The sequence below is a fragment of the Polyodon spathula genome, chromosome 4, assembly GCF_017654505.1.
Source record: "Polyodon spathula isolate WHYD16114869_AA chromosome 4, ASM1765450v1, whole genome shotgun sequence".
Classification (NCBI taxonomy): Eukaryota; Metazoa; Chordata; class Actinopteri; order Acipenseriformes; family Polyodontidae; genus Polyodon; species Polyodon spathula.
The window spans coordinates 72,284,062-72,300,460 of NC_054537.1; the positions used below are offsets into that span (position 1 = coordinate 72,284,062).

At 36.5% G+C, this 16,399-nt stretch overlaps 1 protein-coding gene across 2 annotated transcripts in view; it reads right to left on the bottom strand.

The window, feature by feature from the left end:
- The window catches only part of cap2 (cyclase associated actin cytoskeleton regulatory protein 2), a 66,300-nt gene that overhangs the window by 47,238 nt on the left and 2,663 nt on the right, over positions 1-16,399 (bottom strand). Inside the window, exons 2-3 of one of the 2 annotated variants that reach the window (XM_041248523.1) lie at positions 12,329-12,432; positions 7,337-7,437 (exon numbers count right to left, since the gene is read on the bottom strand). In XM_041248523.1, the coding sequence (XP_041104457.1) occupies positions 7,337-7,437; positions 12,329-12,422 (195 nt within the window). In that variant the 5' untranslated portion in view covers positions 12,423-12,432. Of the gene's footprint in view, positions 1-7,336; positions 7,438-12,298; positions 12,433-16,399 lie in introns of both variants that reach the window. The other variant, XM_041248522.1, reaches the window with a different exon arrangement.

The following is a 16,399-nucleotide window of genomic DNA, read 5'->3' on the forward strand; positions in this document are numbered from 1 at the left end:
ATTAAGCAAAGATACAGGGATAATTTTAATCTTAAAACTGGTGAAACACGGTAAATATATAAATAAAGACAAATACTGACCCAGCTCAGTGAATACAGCCACAGGTTTTACTTCATATTGAAAAACAAGTCATAGCATTTGATTTCAAAGGAACTGGAAATGACGCTGTGTGTAACAGCCTCTGGGCTTTGGGTGTAACCTTGAGCTGCTCATTTGCTGGCGAATTGCCTCTAATGAACATTTAAATAAAACTGGTTTTGGGTCCTCCTCAAATTTTACTATAAAGCTCTTTTTATACAGTATCTTTACACTGTTTTTTACACCCACAGTAAATTTAGAGACAAAAAAAAAAAAAAAAAAAAAATAGGTCAGTGAATTTTCCATAATGCATTTGATAATGTCAAATCCTCTAGTTATAGTGTATCTGGAACCTAATCACTGCACCTGTTGGAGTTCAATCTCACTCCAGTGGTCTAACTGCAGCCAGACCACGTGCTTTACAGCAAAAGGTACCAGGACACAGCTTCTCTGTAGCATTGTAAAGAACCAAAGGATTATCAGCACAATAAATAGGGGACCAGTTGATACTGTTAACAAATATGTCAGCAACATACACTCCTCGCCAAGGCTGTAAATTAAAAATAAGCGCTAGCAGTATGATAAAAACAGTGATGACCATGACATATCAACAGTATGTACAGAATAAGAATTAGCAATTAAATGTTAATTCAATTTGATAAGCAATTCTCTGGATGCAGAAATGTAAGTGGGACAGAGACAGATGGATAAACAGATACATACAGTATATCCCCACAATCTGATACTCTCAATAACTTATGTTACATTTGACCACCTCTACTATTTCCCCCTCCGAAGCTAAAAAGGAGGCAAGAACATGGCTTTAAAGCATTTGTTAGCATTCCTTTAATCAGTCCAAAAACGAAAGTATTGTACTGAAAAAAAGCTCTTTGTTGTGACTTACAAAAAAGATACACTGATTAAAAGAAAAAGGGGTACATTTCAATGATCCAAAACCACAGCTAATCTAAAAAGCAGCAAAGTTGTTTTTTTTTTTTTTTTTTCTGGCAAAATGTATTATAATCCCCTTATACTAAATATATTAACTATACAGTGGAAAGGGAGATTTTCTAGTTTTAGGGCCGGGTTACCTAATACTGTATTAACAGAAGTCAGTCATACCCAAAATTAGGTGCATTAAATACACAATATACACATTATTTTGGTATTCTGTTCGAATTAAAATAAAAACAGTGACAGATGAAAACCATTTTTTTTTTTTTTTTTAACAGTTACAGAACAACTAGCTTGAGTTGAGGGATTACTGTGATCACGTCCTCAGCACAAAGTGAGGTTCAGCTTCACTTTGTGCTTGACTACGGTTTTTGTTTTATGCCGTTTTCTAAGCTAATCAGTTTGGCCTGCTTTCATCAAGCCCCCAGCTGAATAGTCAGCTCCTGAGCTCATTGTTTGCTTTTGTGCTGACTGCAATTAGAAAACTGCTGGATTTAAAAAACAGCTATTCTTGAATTTCGATCTCTATAGCAACTTAGAGGGGCATGTGGTTTGTGGGAGCCACGCTGTTACAAACAGATGAAACAAGCCAATTAATAGTTTGTAAAAACAAATGACCACACCTATAAAACATGAAGGCCTTTGTAGCAGTGCATGCAAAGTAAAGAAACAGTTGGAATGGGAAATACATGGCTTATAAAAACTAACCTGTCACAGTTGAAGCCATCAAGACCTCCTTTTTTTGAAAAAAAAAATGACTAAAGCAGAAATAGCAATAGAGAATTGTATAGAATACACGTTTTAGGATATTCAATTGGAAAACCCTGAAAATGTAGATGGCATTTCCACTTACTGTACTAGCAAGACTTGGGTAACTTGAGATAACACATTCTCACACTAAACGCTTGAATCTGCAGTGTCTCACTATCTGTTCAGTTTTACACTAAAATAGTATTCATTGGTGTTTGTTACTTCATTATTTAGTTTAGTTTCTGTGCACTCCACTTTTTTTTTTTTTTTTTAGAAAGTAGATTTGTTGACCAGTTGGTTTACACTCCCCAGAAAATAGGTCAGGATAACAATTGGATTTCTTTTTTCTTTTTTTTTTTTTTTTGGCTGACCTTGTTGGCGCCGTTCAAAATACACCCCTTGGTAAATCTCCACTCGCTATACTGCAGATTCAGATATAACACAGTGCTGGAGTTGGCTCCCCATTTTTACAGTCTGACTGCGCCTGCCTTAGCTGCAATATACATAGGCAAATTCACCTAAAATTACTGCTTGTTTTATTTTGTACTCCACATCACAAACTAAAATATACAGAACAATTAAAAACATTAATATTGTACTGTTATCATATACCCAAGCATTGCATAATAACACAAAGCAAATGAAATATCTACTTGCTGAAGCGGTTTTTATTTTAGCCAACGAGGTGTTCACTTGTGGCAGCAATGCACTAGCAGAAGTCACAGGGTAGTGATGTCAACTCCATAGCAACAAGCCTCCTATGTTGTTGTTGGCAATGGATTCTTTCAATGCAGCGGGTTTGTGCGTTTGAGAAAGGAGAGGAAGACTTGTGGAATTAACTGGAGACTAAAGTTGATGAGAAAAAATTACCCATCCGCATTACGAATTAAAATGGTGTGCAGCTTTTTACACGAAAAATTAGAAAAAGCAGGTTGTGTAGAGGGTTTATACTGGACCCTGACGCACCCAATAAAACAAGGTAGAGGATGTACAGTATTTGTTAGCCTATTTGTTTTTCTATGGGTCTCTCTCTATATCGTGGCCCTCGATATAGAGCAGATTTATATTGGACCCCCACACCCGCGATAGATCGAGTGGGTCGTTTTGACAGAAATACAACGAATCTTGGTTGTAAATCTCCCTCCCGACCTGTGAGTGTACTAAGCGAGGACAGAGTTCTTTGGACGGGCTGGCTTGACAGTTCTTTCCCCGGTCGAGAAGTTGGTCAGGCTGGAAAAAGGCGAGATTCTGTTGCAAGACCGTATTGACCTGGAAGGGAAACAATGTAGCAGCCGCAGATTGTGAAGGCAGCTGCATTCGTTTACCAAGGGATCATGTGTGACAGCATATAAGGGGGATGGAGAATTGTAATCTGTTCCTTCACATTGGTTTGGAGCAAGAGCCAGAAGGACAGTAAACAGTGTATTTAAACTGAAATCGTGAGGGTTGTGTTTCTGTTTGTTTGTAATTGTCTCGTCTTGTCTTGTACGTTACCAGACAGTTACCACAGTTCCGCAGCTGTAGCCAGGGGCCAGCATGAAACTGGACAACACTGCACCTTTTGTCACGACTATAAACTATATCACCCACCACGAGACTACTGCACACACCCAGGACTGGTGACCGTGTTTGTATTATTGGGGATGTACTAACTGTGTTTATTATTTGGGACTGCAACCCATTATTATTAAACAGTGTAATACACATTGCTGCGTACTGCCTGGGATTATTGTATGGTCATCAGACCTGGAAATATAATAAAACATTTCTAAACTGGATTATAATTATTTCTGTCTGCTTCTTTCACGCACTGCATCACCCCTGCACCTGTCTACTATAAACCACTTTGCCACAGTAGTGTATTGTGGGAAAAAAAAAACAAAAAAAAAACAACCTTTCTTTCCTTAAATTGAGTTTACATTATGTGTCTGCATATACTTCATCTTACTTTTGATGTTACTGCAAATAAGCCCTATGTTAACGGCAACAGATTAGGAGAACAGAAACCCTTTAAAACTTGACATATTTATAAATTGTAAATAAAAGTTCTGCATGCTGAGATTTAGAATCTCATTTAAGTAGCCAGACTTCTAAATGCAGAAGTAAGCCTACAATACAATAATATAATTCCTATTTAGAAGAAGTAGAATGTATAAAACTAGAAGAACAGTTTATGTATAAAGGCTAGTTCTGGAAAGGGGACAGTGCCTTATTGTATGTCAAACGGGCAAGTCTCAGCAGATACAACTGACATATCCAATTTTTTTATGTTTTTTGCTTCTTGGTTTAATCCAGTTGGTACTCAGTTTGATTCTGGACTACCCATGCCAAAATGTCTTAGGGGATATACATTGCTCCCCAGTCCAGGTTGTGGACATACTATTTAAACGTAACAGTCACTCAGCTACTGGCCCAGATGGCATCTCTGCTACAATGCGTAGGTGTACTTCTCAAACCATTGCTCCACTTCTTTCTTTGCTGTTCAATCTGTCCCCAAGTCAGGGAGTGGTTCCTATCACAATGGAAACGCTCACGAGTCACTTCAAACCACAAAGGAGGCAATTCAGGATTGGTTTATAATTATAGGCCAATTCCCATTTTACCTATTATATTTATGGTTCTGTAGAGGACTGAGTTATTGTGAAAATTACCTTTCCTTTAACCAGATTTTAACAAAATCTCAATTTGGCTTTCAAACTAATTCAGGAACAAGGGATGCACTTGTAACATTTGGTCCATGCTACAAAAACTTGGATTTCAGTTACGGTACAGTTGCTGCATTTTTTGAGTTCTCCAGAGCCTTTGACTCAGTTCCACATAATACCCTTTTATCAAAACTGTCTAAATACGGGTTTGGTGAAGGCACAGTGGGCTGGTTTTCTTCTTACCTCACGGGGCGTTGGCAAGGTATTGCTGTCCAGGGACAACTTTTTTCTACGTTAACAGTGATATCTAATGTTCCTCAAGGGTCTGTTTTGGGCCCTTTGTTGTTTAATTTGTATAATTTGAACATTTCCAAAACTAAAGGTATGATTATCTCTCCATTCAGAAAACCAGCTCCATTAATGCCTTTGTCTCTGGTGGGAGAGGAGTGGTCCCCAATTGAGAAAGTCTCTCATTATAAGCTCCTGGGGGTTCAGGTATCTGATAACTTGATCTGGTCACACCAAGCCAATTACATTTGCAGCAAAGCGAGAATGAATGTTGGGGGTTATTTTTCATTCCTTTAGAAAGGCCCCTCCAAATGCTGTTTTGCATCTTTGCGAGTTTGGTAAGACCTATTTTAGAGTACCACTGTTTTGTCTGGGAGCCATTTCAAACAATACAATACAATACTAAGATGCTTGAGTCAGTGCTAAAATGTGCTTGTAGGGTTGTACTGAATGACTGGAATTGTGTTCTACTTATGATAACCTTCTTAGTCTATGTCAGTCTGTGCTTGTAAAAGACCTGGGCTGAAAGTCTCCACAGAGCTGCTCTGACCATCAGTCCTTTTCACCTTCATTTGTGTCATTATTCTTTCTTTGGCACAGCCTTGGGGTTCTGGAATGCCCTTCCGGATTTCATTTAGTCATTGTCAAACATCTCTGGGTTTAAAACTGCTGTTCAGCTTTATCTGCATTTCAGGTGAACTTGTTTTATTTGTAATGAAATATATATTTTTAATATATTCATGTATTGTACGTTATTGATATTACTTGGATGTATAATAATTGTTTTAGTGTTCATTATTGAGTATGGTCTACTTAGGTCTCTCTTTGTGTTAGTGCTGCACTATTGAGATGTACCTGTGCTGGACCTGTGAGCACAAAGTAAATACAATTACTATTTGTAATAAGAAGAATGTATTAAACTAGAAGAGTTATTTATGTAAACAAAAATGATGCCCTAGACTAGTCTAGCCTTTCCATTCAGCCTCCTGTTTTGCCACACAAAGTCCAGTCGTTTCCTTTGGTGTATCACCATCAAAACTAATAGGTGTGCACAGGTCTTAGTGGGGTCTAAAAAAACCATTAATTCTTATTTCAGTTTCTGATTGTCATGACACAAGTTTGTTTATAATTCATATGAACTGTGCCTGTGCTCATAAACTCACATAAGAATAAGTCATTTTGACCATTCCAGCTAAAGTGCACTAAAGGTGGTTAGAAACCCCCTTGCATATCTCCAGTTTCAGTTGATCCACCCAAAATAATAATGACCTCTTTACAACAGGTGTTTACTGTTTATACAAGAACTAAATTTAGTTGCTTTGCATGTGAACGGGACAGCAGCTGCAGACAGTTCACCCTCTAAAACAAATGGGGCTCATGTGCGCAGATGAAAAGCGTCAGTGTTGCTTTTGTTGGACGACTCACCAGTTGCTGTCCACGGAACACCTGACAATCTCCACAAATTAACTGTTACATGCCCCTAAAACAGCCTTACTGGTTTTGTACCACTATTCTGAAGTGTTGTTGCCCCTGGTTCTGGTTTTGCCATTTTACACCAGATGTGTTAGCATCCTTGTCTCACCAAAATTACTGCTTTAAACAACTATACTATTTCATGGTCAAGTGTGTGCCTACAGTAAATATCATTGGTTGCTGCTGCATGTATAGTAACAACAGAATTGAATGATTTTGACTCTTAATCAATGCATCAATCTTGTATGACAATATGACAAACATCCTTGTACTCCTAGTCAGTACCCTGTCATATTAAAATGAGCAGTCTTGAAACAGAGGTAACATTTATCATACCAAATTGCAACATAACATCGGTCTTTCCACTGAACCAAATCGCACCCCAGACCGTGACGTTGCAGCCACCATGTTTTGCCATTGCCATTAAGCAATCGTTCCACAATTCCTCTCTAGCCCTGCTTCCCAAATGCGACTATTTCAATTGAATTGTTGGAAGTGGGACTCATCTGAGATCAGGACGGTCTTCTAAAACTGTAGAACTCTGTCCATCATCTGCCACGCCTAGTGCTTTCTGCGCTGGACATCTACATAAGTGAGCAGGGCGTGCAGTTTGTGACTGCTGATGGGTGGTCAGGCTGATGTCATGCAGCAGTCAGACTCTCCCTGATGAGATGCCCAAGATTTCTGGCAATTAGCCTCTCACTTCGCCAACAGTCAGAATGCCCAATTACACAACCTCATGTAAAAGGTGAAATATCACAAACACCTGCTCTCCTTGTGAGCGCCACAATGCAGACGGCTGATATTTATACCATGACTGTGGATGTATTGTGAGTGGATGATACCACTATTTAATATGGAAGGACACTGTGCAATGCTCTCGTAAAAACAGAATTTATCAGGATAATCTATGAAATATAACCCTAAATATAACCCTTCCTTTCAAAATTACCAACTACACCTTGCAAAGCTTTTTCAATACGTATGGCAAGGGGAAAGATATTGAAGGAATAAATATACTTCACATTAGTCTGCATTGTTCATGCTCTAGACACAGGGAAAACAAAGGCATTAAGCAAGAACATCCTGTTTTTCTCTTAAAATCTCTCTTACCGAGAGAAGACAGCGCTATCCAGCAGAGTACTCACATGTTTCTCCACATCTTCACCGATAGCCTTGCTGTTCTTCAGATACTCAACCACAGCAGCGCTCAGCAACGCATCATAGGCGTCCACACATGGAGCCAGATCTGTGAACAGACAGGGTTTTTTAAATGTACTCAACACAATGTCACTGATAGTGATAGTGATAGTGATATTATATCTTCTCTATATTTCTTCTTTCAGGTTTTGATTTCTTTTCAATTCAAGTATCAATTTAATTCAATTCAATACTTTTTTTTTTCAATAATGAATCTTTTTATGTGTAATTATGAGGATATAACACAGGGTGACATTTAACTTTCTATGAATTGGGCATTGTATCATTCTTATTGTTCTTATCACACAGTTTTCTGACATTCACTTTCGAAAATGTAATTATTTTACAGAAATTGACAAACAAATGGCCTTTGGATTTACTTTTTTGTCTTAGGAAAAATATATTGTAAGTACAGACATAAAAAAAATATCTAAAAATGATTTGAGTTAAAAAATAATTCTGTCCCTTACTACAGCATTGTTTTATGTATAGTTGGGAGTACATTACTTCCTATATAACTGATTGACCCATCTATTGTGTATATACAACTATAACAACAATTAGTAGTGTTAGGGGCATTATGCAAGGAGAATTACATATCTATTGAATGAGGTTAAAATAACATGGCACTGAAATGGTTAATTCTTAGCAGACACCACCTGTAATGGAACTTTATTGAGAGAATCGTAGAATACAACAGTGTACCAACTGCAATTGAACTATATGAAAGTGCCTGGCCAATACCATTGATCTGGACAGAAGTTCAAACAATGTGTCAGTGAATTTAAACTTGAGTAATGTGACTTGAATGAGAAAATTGCACAGAATATATAGTAGCCAATAGTTTTCACTCTCTAGCCATGAAACCTAAATCTCAATCTTAAGTTAAATCAACATGTTTAATAATATGAAGTCTAAGGTATGAGGCTTTGACACTGCTGATGGCATGTTTGTAAAATTACTGACATGAAAGAGTTGAGTTTACTTGTAAGATACCCATAATTAGGGCTGTATTATTTTCACTGCACAAAAACGCTTATTTCACGGTCTAAAAAGAGGTACTTCAAGACATTTCAAAATTTAAACATAATATTTATTAATGCAGAAAAAACAGCAGCCACATTCAAAATTCAATGTCTCTAGAGTTATTATACATATTTAAATGCTTACCTGAAAAGCAGTAAATGCTAACTATTGTAGAGTATTTAATTTCTGCCCACCTTTTAGAGACAATCTATTTTCATCATCAGTGAACACACACACACACACACACACATATATATATATATATATATATATATATATATATATATATATATATATATATTATATGTTAAAAAAAAAAAAAAAAAAACTGCTTGTACTGAACAGATCGATCTTTAGCAGCTATATTTCTGATCTTTGATGCACCTGGTGTCTTTTTCTTGAAGGCATTTTAAATAAATCATGCAACTGTATACAGTGTGTTCAATCATTTACCAGGTGGAAGCAAACTAAACCAGCTGCCAGGTTCTTAAATCAATGCAGTGTTTAACAGTTAGGGTGTCAATAAGGCAAACGTTTGCTCCACTTATTTTTAAGTGATAAAAAAAAAAATATGTTTACACTAATCTTTCAGCAATGGGAATTTTCACGGGGAATTATATACCTTATTCCTTCGAATTTAAGGATACCCTTTTTTTACCCTTTTTTTTTTTTTTTTTTTTAAATTGCCTGTGTCTTAAATTGGAGTTCAGTACAGTGATGTGTGTATTAAAAGACATGACTATCCGAGCACACAAACAGCAACATAACTGACTGGCAGTTGAAGGTTTCCATAGTAGTTATCCTGTGGAGCGGACACTTACTCCACCTGTATAGCTATGGCTGTGGTGCAGTAGCCTCGATCTGGCGGTGCTGCATTATGACGGTTTAGGCTCCCTGGACACGCCCCCTGGCCAATCACGACCTCCCAATCAGCTCAACTCCAGGCAAGCCTTCCTGTTTACCACAGCAGCAGTGTTTCATTATCAGGCTCAGTTCTAATCAGACCCCCGTATTTTTCTACTTGCCAAGCAATACCAGTTCACAAAAATGGATAAAAACACTTGTGAGTAATCGCAACTGAAAATTAGACGCCGCGCATAACTGCAATGTGACAGCAGATGGCTGCAAACTGCCTCCATGTGTTGTTTTCTTATATGGGTTAATGCATCTTTGTAAATCCATCTTTATTTGATTTTGGATTTTTTTCTCAAGTTGAGGGTGGGAAATTTGGGCTACATCTTAAATTCGAGGGCATCTTAAATTCGAAGAAATACAGTATTTCACGGTCATGGGTACATTTCACATAAATTGTGAAATCTGTGATAGGTGTGAAAAAATACAGCCTTATTCATGACCGAACTTGACCAGAAGAATCTTAGAATACAGAAAGGTGGCTTTTGATTGTTCCGGGAAAATCAGTTTGTTACAAATGCATGTTAAAATCTTGAAGGTAAAAGTCATGTTAGTTGTGTAAGATGTTTTTTTTTTTTTTTCTGTTTTCAGTTAATTTTTTGTATTGAAAAGTTATTGCGGTCTAAAGGGTAAATGTCCTTTCATAGCTTGCTGTTTTATTTAACTATATAAAACTCAGATTAGCATACAATACATACAGAAAGGCCCTAGTACTGTAGATCTAATTTCTTAAGGATTAACAGAAGAGCTGAAGTGCTGGCTGTATAAACACTGCATCAATGCATGTTAAATATTTTTGGTTTACTGCCAGCTGTTCAGATGCAGAAAAGACAGAGCATTCAGATTGAGAGGAGTGGAGCTGTGTGACATCTGGCTTTGGCACTCAATGACTTCTCTGGGGGCAGATGGGAACAACAGAGGCTTCTGAGTACTGCTTATCGTTTTACGAAACCAGCTGCTTAAAGATGCAAGGAATCAAATTCAATGCAATATTTGGCCAATCAACCCTTTGTCAGTAAAGGCTACCCAACTTAACAGATTCTGTGTGTGTGTGTGGGCAGGTATTACTATCAATGTGGGGACAAAATTTGAGAAAATGTCCCCACAAAGATAGTAACTCCTGAAAAAATAACGTTGTGGGGATGTCCACCTTTTTAAGAACTAAATATGCCTTTAAAAAATAAATAAATAAAAGTGCCAAAATATTTCGTTTGTTGTCGACTTTCACCCTGTGTGGAGGTTTGTCTGACTGGAGTTAGAAATAGTAAATAAAAACATAGTGAGAGTCAATGAGAAGTCCCCACAAGTATATGAATACAAACGTGTGTGTGTTAGTAGAGTGTGGTTCTAATAATAAACAAAATATTCTGTCAAAATACTGCTAATAGTGGACATGGATATTAGTATCTCAGTCTGTAAATTAAGAAACACATTTTCTCTGTGTCACAGGATGCATTAAGACGCTAAACATCTTTTATGGTCTTTAAACTGAACAGTCAAAATGTCAGAGATAGTAATATCCATGTTCTTGCTGGCAAATTCAGTGCTAAATTATCCTTTTTAATGTATCAGTTATTTGAATTCCATAAACTGCCACAAAGTACAGTTCAAAGTATATACATAGGGCTTCTGATTTTTGGTTTTAACTGATAAAAACAAATAAAACACCAGGATGCAAAAAAAACCTGAAATTGGTGTATAGCCAATAAACACCAGATAAACACTGGAAAAGGTTACTCAATTCACGCTGACTTCACCACTTTCCCCTGGAAAGAAATAAATAAAATACCTACTAAAACAAATGCTTTTCCAGTGCAGTGGGCAATATCCCTCCTTCCTGACTTGTATCTCGCATTGATTCGTTCTGAATTCTTAAAACCACCCTAATTGCTGAGTGGCAGCAAATTCCTATATTTCTATTGGAGGACTGTAACACAATTGCGAGATTTAAAACAAGATTACAAGAAACTGAGGACAGTTCGATAGGGAGTATTTACACGCTCGTGACATCCGAAACAGAATTGCAAATTGTGGAGAAATATTTAAAAAAAAAAAACTTGAACACACAAAAAAACAGAAGAATATGCCTGTGACCATAATTTACTTGTAGAAGACAGCAAAGGAAAAAACTGAAGCTACAAATGAAGTGTGCAAGTACTGTCAAGTTACTATACATAGTGTGACAAAAAAAAAACAATGTAAAGTAACTGAAAACAATAACTTACAGTATAGAAAAAAACGATTTACATATAACTCGAAAACAGTTCAAAATACACAGATAAATGAAATTAATAAAAAGAGCGTTCACTTCGCACTTTCCTAGAGCTTGGTGTTCTAGCATGGAGCAGAGCATGCATAGTTTGTGATACTGAATAAGCAGGTTAGTTAATTTAGGGAATTCAGTAGAAAAAATATTGTGAGACCAAAAAATTTATTATGCTTTGCATACGTAGAAATGTCTCTATTAAGATTGCTGATTTGTAAAAACTTTATCCAAAAGTCCATAATACTATCAATACTGTAAGTTAAGTCCGGCACATACTACAATATGTAGTGTGCTTTCATCTTTCCAACATTGTACTTCTACTATTTTTGCAGTTAGTAAAAAGGACAATACAACACAAATCACCATATTTTAAATATTTAAACAGTGGCAGTATTTCAATTTGCCACAGTTAAGATCAATAGTACAGACACCAGTATCTCAAAACATTTTGTCACTATCGCACACCAAAAAGCCACATGATTCCAATTTGGCATCCACAATCCAGGTCAGAGGTCAAGGTGTCAAAGGTGTTGTGACAGAATTACTTCCACTTACCTGTATAATATCTTGTCTATAGGGACTGCTTAATGAATTAGGGTTCAGGGTCAGCACAGTGAAAGGTTCAAATGCAAGCATGGTCTAACCAAACAATGCCTAAAGCAAGCAACACGCCAAAGAGAACAAACACATTTACTTTATATGGTACCTTCATTAACCCCATTCACTATATCACCACCTGGCAGTGCTGGCTCATGGAATTTAGAAGATACGCTCTCAAGTCGCACTACAGCCATTTCGAGGCGTTCCACCAAGCTCTCAATCTCTGCCATGCTGGTTACACTGCAACAAAGAGTGGAGACAAAATTCAGTACATTTTCCATCAAAGTGAAACATCAAATTGTAACTCTCTCACACACAAACAGCAGCATGAAACAGAACAAAATGCACTACAGTAAAAAAAAAATTAAAAATGTTTTTTAAAAAAAAAACATTGTAACCCTATTTTAACATACAGTTAACTCCCAGTATGTAGGCCTGCAATGACTCAGAAACCACCATTTTCACCCCACCCTGCCTATTGAGGAAGTACATAATGATGATGCTGAAACAATGGATGGACATTACTGGCCTCACTGCAGTTGTCATTTCCATTGCAACATCTAAGTGGGAGTGATCCACAGCTACAAGCTGTGTCCAAGCACATTTGAATGTGTTGGGTGTTTGGACTAAATGCTGTGATGCAGGCTGGCTTAGAGATGCTACAATGTTTATTTTTGGATATTCTATTTTCTTTAAAAAATAAGCACCTCCACCCACAATAACTTATTGAAACCAAAATATGCAGATCCATGAAGCTGTTATCTTGGTATTGATGCAGCATCAAACCAGTTTACTTACATGTGCAACACAGACCTTTATTCAATACCTATTACAATACAAGGTGTTATGGTTCTGGTGGGATCATTTGTATGATGTGTAATACATTTACGATTAATTATGGAATACTGTGTTAAACTAAAGCTTTTTTGATATACACATCTATATAATAAAAGATGTACAGGATTGTACAGGAAGTATCACAACTCAATGATACATGTCCCTGATGCAATCTTAAATCAGACTTCACAGTGACATAAACTTTACATAACCTTAAAAGAAGACTTCTGTTTCAATCAGCCAAGGCACAACCTCGCAATTTAGATTCTATAAAAATGTTCTTCTAGTATAGTCTGTTCAGGCCTTATTAACTTCACTGGCAACTCATGGTGTTGAGTGAAAAAAAAAGCAAATGGAAAAAACAGACTGGACACTAAAAGGTGACCTTGCTCAAACACTAATTTTACTTTTTGCATTCCCAGTGGTCGCCTAGTTTTGTTCATGCCGGCCTATTTCAGTTTCACAATTGCTGTTGTCTTATTGTGATCCATCTAAGTTTGTTATTCCAACGAACGACTATTTTTAAACAGAAATATTTCTCTACCACAACATTCAGGGGTTGGACAAAGAATTAGAAACTCCTGCCACAGCACTGTCTTTATGCCTTCCATTGTGATGTAACACAGGAGGCGTGGGTTCAACTGGGTTAGTCCTGGTTTTCAGGTATATTACTGAAAAGACTTGGTGTCAGGGGCAACTGGAGCCACAGAGCAGGGTAGGAACAATAATCGATAATATTGATGATCACGATAATTTTTTTGCAGCGATAATGTTATCACGTTGAAAAATTATTATCGATAATCAGAATTATCATCTTTGACCCAATGAAGCAGGAAGCGGCTCTGCACTGAGCAGTAAGCAGCAGTGAACTGTCTGTGTGAGGCGGAAAACATGACCATGAGCACTGCCTACATTGAAGCATTCATTTTAAACAATATGCTTTTAACTTTACGTCATGGTTTCATTTTGATAATAATTTGTACACTGGCAAAGCATGACTGGTTTTATAATATAAAAACTAAACTATTGTTTGGAAAATAAAAAACTGCTGTCTCACTGTAAAATTCCTGTAGAAAAGGGGAACTTTTGACTATTAAACATTGACACAGGATTTTTCTTTTGCACGTAAAATTAAATGTAATTGCAACCAAAAAAAAAAAAAAAACACAACCATATGGCACACGTGTAATATAGCCTACACAACTCTGTTGCTTCTTTATTTTAAACTACAGTAAGACATGAGTACTGTACTGCAGCCTATGAATTGCATGGGGAAAAATAAGCGGGTGCTCTGCAATACATCTGTTCCCATGGAGCTGCTATTGTAAAAAAAAGGGTAGTTGCCTAAAGAATTAACTTTTAAAGGAAGGATAGGCGGTTTATTATCTTAAACTGTCTGCATACTATGTTTTTTAAACATAGTTTGATTCTCTTAATGGAAGATTCGCCACACAAATAAAGAAAAGGAAAGCTTCCAGGTAACGTTCGCAGTTTTGTTTCATTACATTTATCGGCACTTTCTTTTATGAAAGTAAACATTCTCGAATTAACAAACTTTTAAATAAGAAAAAACATACATGTATTATTTTACAGGAAAACTACATAATTTATTAATATACAAATTACAATAGGTGTATTTCTATACTCACATTTTTTCTGGGTACCCACCAGAAATTAATAAAGTTGTCATGCTGCTCAAGTATAAATTTGATAAATTACAAGAATTTTTAAAATATAATTTATTTGGCCAACAATCACGATTATCGTGATAATTCACAGATGATAATTCCTGGCTCCTGACCTGGTGCTTGGCTAGTGTGACTTTCTAACAGTTACGAAAACATTATGTAATTGAGCTCAGAAGTTATTTTCCACGCAACCAGCAATAAACAAAACCTGCCCCCACCAGCAAGCTAATGTATTCGTATTTGTCAAGCAGACAAACACTATCTGCTGCTTTCAATTTAGTTGGCATAATTTTTCAACTCTGGTTTAAAGTCAAGTGCTAATACGGCTGTCAATCAATACACATCTCTAACAATGTCTGAACAACACTCCTCTTATTGAAAGGCAGGCATTCTACTTAAGAGATGATAACTCTCTTCTAAAGCATTCCCCAGTGGGTCCTGATCATTTCACCTCAGCAATGTTGTTGGAGTTAAAGCATGGTAATGCAGGAAGCAGCTACTTTGTTATTGACAGGAGAGAAGGTCATTGAGGGATGTAATGACCTAGGCAGTACAACAGAATGAAAGTAAGGCATGGAAATGATGAGCTTGTAAGACCTGACAGTACAATACAGGTATGATTTAATGGACTTATTTTATAAGCTATAACCTCTGTAAATATGTGCAATACAGTGGTACAGTTATTTTAACTAGCTGGGCATCCATTACAATTTTAAAGAAATACATTTATTAATTTTTTCCTATATTACAGTCTGACATATACACGTCACATGGTTCATCTTCTTTGGACTGTATATCAAGCCTCATTATGGGACAATTGCTAGTAGTTCTTAAGTGGCCACGCCCTGTATATGGCCATCAGCTGGGCTAATTCACACAGTGAGGCTGATATAAATCATTACCATATTCCTACATTGGTGCATCTCACAAGCACACTCAAAGCATAAAGGAAAAACTTTGGTGCTAGCATAAAGTAGGGTTCCCTGAAGCTTACATCATCCCAACTCCTCTGCTGGCTTCTTAACAAGTGTCAAGGGTAATCTGCCCCCACATAAAACATGAATCATCATGTTATTTTTACAACATATTCAGAAAACAAAATGCTTGCAACGTAACACAGTGTTAACTAATTATATATGCCTATTTAGTCTTGAGACATATTAAATACTTGAACATACGTTGTTTGTTGGCAGGAGTCGGGAGCATCTCAGAGGTCCATTTGATCACACTTGATCCCAAAAAACTAGGCACTCAATTTTTATTTTTTTTTTACTTAATGCTCACTCATCCCTGTTATACAAACATTAGTAAACAACAAGTTGATTATTTATCACAAATGGTATGTAAAGTATATTATGACACATACAGAATTTAGGACTAGTTTGCTTGCATTCCAATCCAGTGGTCTGTTCCTGAAATTAAGGTTCTATCTCAAAAGACATTTGAGGAGGCTATAAACAGGGTTCAAAATGAGTCTGCTTCGAAGCAGAGTCTGTTGAAAAGTAAAGACCAGGCAGGTAAAGTAATTAAATTTTTTTTTTTTTTTTTTTTTAAATATACTTGAGGTATAAACAGAATATTGAATGATTCGTCTTAGGAGGATGTCCACTGTATATAACTCTTGAGATAAGTTTTAATCGCCTATTATTTATAGCCTTTATAATAATTGTTTAAAATAAAAT